The sequence below is a fragment of the Cebus imitator genome, unplaced genomic scaffold (assembly GCF_001604975.1).
Source record: "Cebus imitator isolate Cc_AM_T3 unplaced genomic scaffold, Cebus_imitator-1.0 Scaffold218, whole genome shotgun sequence".
NCBI lineage: Eukaryota > Metazoa > Chordata > Mammalia > Primates > Cebidae > Cebus > Cebus imitator.
In genome coordinates this window covers 1,811,843-1,822,622 of record NW_016107533.1, presented here as the reverse complement: position 1 = coordinate 1,822,622, position 10,780 = coordinate 1,811,843, and the positions used below count along the sequence as shown (strand labels likewise).

At 35.1% G+C, this 10,780-nt stretch overlaps 1 protein-coding gene across 2 annotated transcripts in view; it reads right to left on the bottom strand.

Annotated features, from left to right (window-relative positions):
* The window catches only part of COL9A1 (collagen type IX alpha 1 chain), an 88,040-nt gene that overhangs the window by 51,793 nt on the left and 25,467 nt on the right, over window positions 1–10,780 (bottom strand). For both annotated transcript variants that reach the window (XM_017549430.2, XM_017549431.2), the window contains 7 exons: window positions 6,414–6,467; window positions 5,756–5,791; window positions 3,833–3,856; window positions 3,423–3,476; window positions 2,085–2,138; window positions 1,398–1,430; window positions 568–624 (listed from right to left, as the gene is read on the bottom strand). In XM_017549430.2, coding sequence (XP_017404919.1) covers window positions 568–624; window positions 1,398–1,430; window positions 2,085–2,138; window positions 3,423–3,476; window positions 3,833–3,856; window positions 5,756–5,791; window positions 6,414–6,467 — 312 coding nt within the window. The remainder of the gene's footprint in view (window positions 1–567; window positions 625–1,397; window positions 1,431–2,084; window positions 2,139–3,422; window positions 3,477–3,832; window positions 3,857–5,755; window positions 5,792–6,413; window positions 6,468–10,780) is intronic.

Here is a 10,780-nt window from a genome sequence, read left to right as displayed (position 1 = left end):
ACACGGTCTCTCTCCACCACCCAGGCTGGAGTGCATTGGCACAATCACAGTTCATTGCAACCTTGACTTCTCTAGCTCAAGTGATCCTCCCACCTCAGCCTCCCAAGTAGCCAGGTCAACAATTACACGCCACCACGCCTAGCTAATTTTTTATTTTTTATGGAGACAGGGGTCTCCCTCTGTTGTCCAGGCTGGTCTCGAACTCCTAGGTTCAAACGATCCTCCCACCTTGGTCTCCCAAAGTTCTAGGATTACAGGCGTGAGCCACTTCGCCCAGCCAGGAAGCAAACTTCTGAATCTTAATTTGGTGTTTTAAAGTATCTCAATCCAATGTGTTTTATTGGTATTTCTTCCCTGAACTAGAAAGGCATCTTATGATTAAACATGCATGTCTTGTTATGAATACATGTCAGGGCCAGCTGGAGTCTCTAGGACTGAATAACCACTACTTGCCTGATCCATCCAAGTGAGGTCTCTGCACTGGGGAGGCTAATGCTTAAAGTAAAGGCTCCATTTTATCTGGGGATAATATTCTTAAAGATAAAATACTGGAAGTTATTCTCTTACCCTCATGCCTGGTAGGCCTGGATATCCTGAGCGACCTGGTGGACAGGAATTGGGACACTGCCAGGGAGAGAGGAAACAGAGAGAAAGAAAGACATGCAGAGTGCATAAACTAGGGCTCCTGCTTTGTGACAAAGTCTTTTTTAAAGGGATTCCAGTTACAGAACTCCATTGCAATTATATTCATTAAATAATTCAAAATATCCCTTTCCTTTTTTATTATTTCACTTTTAAACCCAGAAATATTTCTAGCTAACAGAATAGTGTAGAGAATATAACAAATATCCTCCCCCATGAATCTACCATCCAGATTAAATTAATGTTAATATTTTGCAATATTTATTTCAAATCTAATTTATTAAAGAAAATGTACTTACAGATAACCTATTGTACCATGACTGGATTTATTTCCCCTTCCCATTCCACTGGACTAGCCCCATCCTGAGGCTCATGCCTCCCATCAGATTGTCCTACATGGCATTTAATGCACATTATCACTATCATTGGAGTGTTGATCTATGAGTAAAACGAATCCTAAAGGAAGTTACTTGAATTTTATCTCTTTAAAACCTGGATGCTCTCATGAAAAGCATGCCTTAGTCATAATGTAAAAAGATTATAGAAAAACAAAGATAATATCTATAATGAAAAATTATTAGTCTGAGTAGATGAAAGCCACCAGTCCACTAGTGTTACAGACTGCTCTGCCATCTGAGTAAAAGGAAAACATGGACACATAGTATATTCCAGGGAGATCTTTCAAAGAAAACTGATCTGCAGACTATATGGTCTTTGAATTGAAACTATATTTTGATCAACGGAAAGCATCTTACCAGTGGATCTCCATCATGAAAGCCAATTGTTCCCTAAAGTAAATAAAATATTAAAGTTGAGAATATAATTAAATAATGAATTCAAACATACTAATAATAGAAATCTAATCAGGCAAAAATATGAGATATATTTGTTTAATAAAATATAAAAAACAAATAGGAGCAGATAATATGCTAATATTCTAAAATCCTGACTCATGGGCATGTTCTTTTTGGAGAACCATAAATTGCAGTAGATTATTTTGGGAAGACATTGAGGGAAATGAAATAAGAGGCAAAATAGAAAATGTGGGAAACTCTGAATTATAAATTAAAAATATGAATTATCTTTTATTTAAACTCCTATTCTTACCATTTTTCTTACTAGGAGTATCTTTGTAAAAACTAGTTTATTTGAAAATGCTTCATTTATATCCAAGTTTTGAGCATTTCAGACGTCACAACTGTCTAAGGACTTCAAAAGTAATGAGTAAGACTTGCCATATAAAAACCACCTTTTAAATTATTGTGATTCCTCTACTTTTTGGCCTAAAAAGAACCATGCTCTGGGTGGATGAAGAAATTGACAGCCATTTTGGAAATCTGGGATAATTACTCAATTAATAAGAACTTCCATTTTGGGTTCTTAGATTTTTTTCAACTTTGACTCTCAGACATAAAGAGAAATTCAAGCTGCAAATAACTTACACTGGGTCCTGGGGGTCCAGGGGGTCCAGGTGATCCTCTTCTCCCAGGGTCACCCTAAGTTATTTGAAAATTGTGACATAGTAGTTATACATGTGTCAAAACACAATACATAAAACCAGTGAGGCATGAGAGACCGGTACTACTGGAAACCCCTACTGAGCTCAGCCACGCATAGACCTGCCACCAAAATCAATGGGTGGCCCATAATCCAATTAGTTCTACAAAATGAGAATAATAAAGGCATTCCAGTCTCACTGAGGTAATAAAACAAGTCAGAGAAAGGATAGGGGAAAAAGCAAAGCCAGTTCTTCTCTACAGGACGAACATTTTATCTACTCTGAAAACAAACTGGAAACATTACTTATTTTTCTAGTTGATTTACAGAGGACCCAGAGCAACCAATACTGCTAGTGCCATCCGGCTAATCAGCACAAAAGAAGTCTTGTACTCAGTCTGAAGCTGTGAAATGAAGGTTAATCTCTGCAGTGCCTGACTCTTGCTAGTGCTGTTCACCCACAATCTGTCACTTGGTCTGTCACTGCACTCTCTTGCAATGGGTCAGAAAATCAAAGAAAGCTACATTGAAGTAAACCATTCAGATGGAAATAGGTTCCAATTACTCTTAACATCCAGTGTTTACTCTTGGCACATTTTCCTTCTTGATGTTCTGCCATAAAAAGTCAGAAGCATCTTACAATTATTTTAACTTTACAATCATTTTATATTTATTCATTTGTTCACTAAATAAATTTCCAAACAGTAAACACATGTAGAGGAACAAACAAGATATATGATACATGACTCCTTCCCATAGTGAGTTTACAATCACCCACCTTCACATAACATCACTATGTCAATGTTTTTGAAATGTTTATTAATATCAATAACAGGCATTTTATATGAGACATTTTTATGAAGTCCCGCTCTTTAATGTTAAAAGTTAAATTTTGTTGACTGAATTATAGTTTAATGATCCTAACATAAATATACATGGTAATAATTTAAGCTATTTCCTTTTATTTCATGCGGAGAGTCTAATACAAAAGCCACTAGACTCTAGTCCTGGCTGAGAGTCTGTAAAATGAGGATGACACTCCCTTACTTGACAATCTAGGAGTTGAGAAGAAAAGTTTAGCTGAAAACTTTAGGTAAAAATTTAAATCACTCTGCAAAAATTATTATTATTCCTGGTTCACATCAATATTACAAACTGGAATGAAATTCATGTGCCATGTTTTGGATTGCAAGTGGAAATGTACAGTTAGGACAATTTGCTTTCCCAAGTAACATCTTCTATTAAATCAGCAAAGGTCTATCAAAATGCACTGTGGTACTCACAACAGGTCCTACACGGCCAAGCTCTCCAGGGAGTCCTGTTGTCCCAGGAGGACCCTGAAGTCAACAAATAAAAGCAAATGGTCATTTATGAATATTTTTACAATCTATCATACATGATATTAAATATGATAAATAACAGAATTATATTTCTGTATTAGCTTTGGTTTCCAATGAGACAATAACTCATTTGACCAATCTTTAATTACTTAAGATAAAGCAGAAATTTCCTAAATTAATAAATACTTTGTTTAGCAGAATAAGGGTGTTATCCTTAGTTAGCCACCTAAGATCTTGTAGGTAGAATGCTATAAACACCGCTGAGTAGACTGCTAGTAGAAAAGTAAGGTGGGAATTTGAGAAATAGGGCATTTTTATACTTTGTGTAAAATAAATTATGAAATGATACTTACAGGGGGCCCAGGAATACCACGGCCCTAAAAGAGTACAATAAAAATGTTTATAACATGAGGTTTATACTTAGTATAAATATGAACGTAGACAGAACTCAGTTAAACCATAAATCCTTACTAAAAATGATGCTTATTCTAAAGAAAGCACTGGATAAAGAAAAGCAAACACGGCTCTGCTTTTAAAGAAAGCAGAGGCTTATTTCAGCTCCTCAAACATTCCTTTGATGTCTATGCGAACTGGTATTTTTCCAAATTTTTTTTTTTTTTTTTTTTAAGGAAATCAAAGCAAAGAAGCCATCCATGCTTGCCCTCAGGAGAACTTACCATCACTCACCAAGGGGTGCATTACAACTGGAGAGTTTAAAGACTATTCATCTGTAGCATTTTATATGAAACCTACATTAAATGCATTCCAGTTTTACAATCTTTAAAAAATTATGTTTAGATGTTCCCCAAACAAACACCTATCACAGAGAGAGGCAGAGACAAAAATGGATCAGAAACACAACTCCCTTTCAAAAGATTGGGCTATGTTTTCAGACACTAAATCCAGTAGATATTGAAAATAAAATTGTGTCACTCCTGAAGTAACCTACAATGGGAAACTAATTTAATATGTTATATTTTATTTTTAAGCTAGTCATTCTATTTCCTTTTTTATATCTCTTTAACAACACCAAACTTTATTTGATCAAGGATTGAACCACATCTTATTCATCTTCCTATCCTAACTCATAGCACAGGGCCTAGTATATAACAAAACTTAATAATATGCTTGTTGAAATTAAAACTGAATATCAGCTGCCTAGATCTCTATTCTCTCTCTTCAATTTCCAAGTTCAATTTTTTTCCCCTTGTGACTTCTCATTATTCTTTTCTTTCCTACATTGGCTAGAACAGCTTTTATTCAGAGCTGTCTGTGATACAATATTCATGTTAGCTTTTCACTCCAGACTCGCTTTTCTAAAATATCCATACACAAAGCATCCCACTGAATCAATGCACTGATAATGATATTATTATTTCTTATTAGTTGAGCTGGCAAAACAAGCAAGAATTTCACATGGACAGTATGTTTTAATAATCAGTGAGAATTTTAAAAGGCATTCTTGGGAAAATGACTCCCGTTTGAACACTTTAATACATAGGTTAATTCAGGAAATAAGTGTTATGCTTGAAAACACCAATGTAATCAGTAAGTTATTTCATTATCAGAAATGTAGATGTTCAACAAATTTCACTAAACAAAAAAGGCATCTCTATAAGATGTTGAGATTAAGAGCTGAGTTGAAAAACCTGGGAGAAAGGCCAGCAAGCTGTTCACTTCTGAAAACAGGCTTATAATGGAAAAGTTGACATGCTGAAACATGGCAAAGAAAATAGCACAAATAGCAAAAAAGAAGAAAAAATATAGATTAATGACAAGCGTGAAAGTGGAACAAAGTGCAAAGTAGACAGGGAAAGCAGCCTGAGAACCTAGTCCTCAGATGCACAAACAAGACACACCTGCGACACTATGCAATATACAAGAAGACTGGCCAGAGAGTCAGGCAAGTGATAATATCTGATTAGTTGATATTTCATTAGAGATAAAACCAGTTGTGAAGAATGTGGTGTGTGATACTATGGTCTAAAGATTGAATACTTAGATTTGCTGTTGTTATGCAAGAAGTGTTTTCTGTCATTGCAGGTAAAGAGGAAATTGTCTATTGTGAAATATCGCCTGCAAATAGAACATACATTTTCTACTGTACATTCAGATTTCTCTAAAATTTTTCCATGCACAGTAGGAATGCTTACCATACCAGATGTCACCAACTTACTTGTCATATGTATTATGCAGAAAACTGCATTTAAAAAATTTCATAATGGCAGAATTTTACTTAAACATAGGAAATTTTCTGTAGCTGTACATTTACTTACTGGAAATCCACGAGAGCCAGGCACACCAGGTTCTCCCTAAAAATAAAAATAGTTCAATTGTACTGACCTTTCATAGCATGAATATATAGATATGAAGACTGCATAAATATTGAAACCATTTAAACATCCCATTAGGGCTTTTTTTAAAATTTCCAACTTTAATTTTAAGTTCAGGGGTACCTATGCAGGATGTGCAGGTTTGTTACATAGGTTAACATGTACCGTGGTGGTTTGCTGCACAGATCATCCCATCACCCAGGTATTAAGCCCAGCATTCATTAGCTATTCTTCCTGATGCTCTCCTTCCTCCTACCCCGCTATTTTTCGACAAGCCCCAGTGCGTTGTTCCCTGCATGTGTCCAAGTGTTCTCTTTATTCAGCTCCCACTTATAAGTGGGAGCATGCAGTATTTGGTTTTCTGTCCCTGCATTAGTTTGCTGAAAATAATGGCTTTCAGCTCCATCCATGTCGCTGCAAAGGAATTGATCTTGTTTCTTTTTATGGCCGCATAGTATTCCATATCATGGTGTTTTTAAACACAATTTTAGTTGAACAAGTGTATTTTAGATGCTTCATAACTTAGTCGGCTTGCAAACACTACAATAAAATTGTGCTTCAGCATTTCACACCAGCAGTTAATACGAGATGGCTAACTTACTTTTTGTCCCTTTGGTCCCACAGAGCCAGGGGATCCATCAGGTCCTGTTAATCCCTAACAGAGCAAGACAATGATGTTAGAGCTATCATAATATCCTTAGGCAAACCACTAGGTGGAAAACTTTGATTTTATTTATTAATCCTCTACAGGATGGTTATATATGTATGATGCAAATATTGATAAAGAAGTACCTTCCTAGATTCTAACTCAAAAGTGAAGATTAACTTAAGGTTTGCCTGTTGTGGTTATCTTTTCTTGATAAATTGTATCACATTTCTAACTTCCTGCTAACTGCACTGTTTATCACAGGGTTCAATAATTTAGTGCTTTTTGTCTCTGCTTTGCAAAAAAAAAAAAAAATGCAATTACAATGTTGTAATAGCTAAAACTAGTGGGTCTTGGATCTGCCATTTACTCAGGTTTATTTACCTCCTTTACTTCATTTATGAAACAAAAATACTATGTATCTCTCTATGGGACAATAATCTCTTTCTAACTATATGACCACAATGTCTTGCAATTCAATAAAATATTTCTTCAATAAGAATTAAACACAATCTATTTATTGCCTTATAGCCACTAACAGCCCCCTAGCCCATGACGACAATGTCTTGGAAGTCATTAAAATATTTCCTCAATAAGAATTAAACACAAAAATCTCATTATTGCCTTATAGCCACTAACAGCCCCCTACCCAACTTCTAGCAATGACAATTGCTTATCAAAGAATATTAATTTTTAAAGTAGAAACATTTGAAGCATGCATGTTTCTACATTATTTTTCTTAGTAAAAATAGCTATAATTAAGTATATATATTCATGTATGCCACTCGGTATGCAAAATTTTAGTCTATTATTATAAACCACATTTATAATTATCATATTTAATACTAAAGCAGTTATTAAATACGTACTCTAAACATTCTCATTTTCCCTTCTAGTATTTACTTTATCATTGTCCTCCACATAAAACATGTATTAAAGAATAATAATATCACACGTATACAAGAATTTCCGTATTTGGTAAAGACGCATTGCTATTTTTAATTTTTTCTTTGCTCTTTGACACTTTCAGATGCTGTCATTTACAATGTAATCTTGATATTATATCTTTTTAAACATAAACATGATATATATGTGTGTACATATACATACATGCCTGTGTAAGTATCTTAGTAACTCTATTATCAAGATTTTAAAGAATACTCAAACAATATCAATTGAGAGATGGATCTCTTGAAAAATATGTAAGCCCTACTTAAAAATTGATCACCAAAATTCATATTTAGTCTGTCATGGTCTGAAATAAATATCAATAAAATTCCTTCACATAATTCACATAGGAAACTAGTTCATTGGCCACCATTTTTACATTTCTCTACATTAATTAATTTTCCTAAAAATGTCACAGAATGAATCAAAGGAAGTAGAAAAAAAATGAGTTGAAAATGTTAATTACTGGAAATTTACTAAAGAAGAAAACTGTTAAATACACACAAAAAAGAATTTCTGACAGACTGCCTTTGATTTTCAAGAGCCCTAGTCTAATTACAACACTGTAATTTGAGAACAAGCCTCAACATGATCAGTTGCTAAGCACCTATGGTAATGAAATGTTTGTTTTGGTATTTCACAAACAAACCATACATCCAGGAGCACTATGGACACACATATGGCATGTAAATTTTGTAAACCTCTGGGCATATTTAACTACAGTAATGGATCCTCTAACTCCCACTTAATGCATAAACCCTCCAAGACCAATTCTGGTCAATTTTCAAACACACAATCAACTAACACTCTTCAACCTATGACTAGAATAACTGATGAGATTGGAAAACAGTAACTATAAAGCAGAACCAAGTAAATGATTGGATAACCTGAAGGCTGTTTTTAGGTTATTTCGTATTTAAAATATCGTCCATAGGCTGGGCGTGGTGGCTCAAGCCTGTAATCCCAGCACTTTGCGAGGCCAAGGTGGGTGGATCGTAAGGTCAAGAGATCAAGACAATCCTGGCCAACATGATGAAACCCTGTCTCCACTAAAGACACAAAAATTAGTTCGGCATGGTGACACATGCCTATAGTCCCAGCTACTTGGGAGGCTGAGGCAGGAGAATCGCTTGAACCCAGGAGGCAGAGGTTGCAGTGAGCTGAGATCGTGCCACCACACTCCAACCTGGCAACAGAGTTGGACTGTATAAAAAAAAAAAAAAAATCCTCCATAAGAAATGATAAATCATGTCAATCACTGGAAAGTTCTTTGAACTAGGTTGAAAATGGATTCTGGTGTCAGATGTTACAGTGACACCTGTTACAAAATAACTATGCAGAAAACCATAAGCTCCCTGAGGACAAGAACCACATGTCCTTTACAGTCCTAACATGTTGCCATGGCGTCTAACCACTCAAGATGTGGATTACCATATACAATAAATTTAAGGAGTCCTTCTAAATGGAGAGATATTACGCTTGTTCCTCCACATCATCTTTATATTCAGCTCAAATCCTGATCCTACCACTTAGCAGCTGTGAATCATGGGCAAGGTGCCTAACTGCACAGTGTTCTAGATGCTGTTCCTAATTGAGAAAAGGTCCTACAAACAAGCAAACCAAAATCTAGGTATTAACCACAGTACTGTACTTCCTGGTCTCATCACACTTTTTCAATGCCTGAATATTTGTAGCTAGACTGACCTTTCAGAATAATTTCTTAATAACTCCCAATCCTAGTTATAAAACATCTGCCACAGATAATAGTTGTATACATTCAGAGAATACAAAGCACCTAGCCTCTTCCTGTAAAAATTACCACGGTTTAGCTATAATTCTTATACTTTATTCTAATTCCTCTTCTTATCTCATATGGATGTTATAAGAAAGAATAAAATACTATTTTTAAAGATCTCTCTGAGTATGTCACAACAAATAGTACATATGAAAATATGTATTAATTAATCTATCTATTAATATAATTGCTGAAAACAGCACAATTGTCCTAAGGTTAGAACCAAGTTCTGGCTTCTCTAATTTTACATGTCCATAAGCCAAAAAATAAAAATAAAAATCAACTTAACCTGAAAAAAGGACAGATTTGAATTGAAATACACAGACCACACTCATAACACATACATAATTTTCAAAATCCAATTTGCAATAAGACCCCCATTCCTATTTCAAAGAAATAAAACATTACCAGTAGCAGAAAAAATTACCTTCATATGAATGTTCATACAAAGTTCTATACATGATAATATTGAAGCTGACTGTGTTCTGAACTTCATGTCACTGTTTGGCAGAGAATACCAGTCCTCAATGGAGATTTCCTTCCAGCATTCTGACAGCTCAGCTGGTAGGACTCAAGGCATACTCCTAGAAGCATAACTGCTATGACTCATTTACATTTTCTGCCAAAAATTCATTCCGCACAGGACAATGAACTCTGAACAGGGTTCCTTTCTGATTCTTTCAACCATCATCCTATTAACCATTTTTTAGCATTACCAAAAAACAAGGCTTGTAATGACCCAAAGAGCAGAAGACGAAGAGATTGGAGGTTTAAGGTCCTACCAGCACACTCAGGTTCATCTACCAGGAAAGGACTGCTGAAGCTCTCCTACTTACTTAGCTCCCCTATGGCCAAGGACACACAAACAGTGAATTCTGATCCAGTTACTGTGTTTCATTACTCTCAAAGATGTCCATTCTCAAGTTAGAATAAAAGATACTTTTTTAATGTCAAATCAGTCAAAGAGTGGAATAAGAAAACTTTTCAGTTCCAGAAGTCTCATGTGGCTTCAATTCAAAAGCCAGAGAATATAAAACATACCAATATTTATAAATAATTATGAAATACCAATTACAAATGGCTTTTATTATTCATATCATTCTTCTTGGTAGGTGACTTAGGTACTAAAAATTCACTATTGCTTTTTCTCTCTATTCTTGCTATTCTCTCTCATCTGTTAAGAACCTCACTTGTATCCGCACGAGGCAGAGTTGGCTGGGGAGTCTAAAAACCAAGAAATCTGTACTATTTTGCTATCTTAGCTACTAAACCCTAGTTCTCTGAGGAAACCACTTGTCTTCATAATTATTCAGTTTCCTTATCTATGGAAAGTAATATTAGACCAATCCTTTCCAGGTTATTGTGTGGTTAAAAGAAATATTTGTGGCAGTACTTGAGGAAAAAGTTCTATGTAAATGTATATAGTATAGTTAATTTTCCCTGAGATCTAGAAAATGCCTAAAATACTGGCATATACATGGATTTTCTTTTTTCTCCCTCTTCCTCCCTGTCTCTTTTGTTTCCTCTGCTGTCCCAGCAGACTGATGAAATGTGCTCATCATTTTCTACCTCAGGTCAA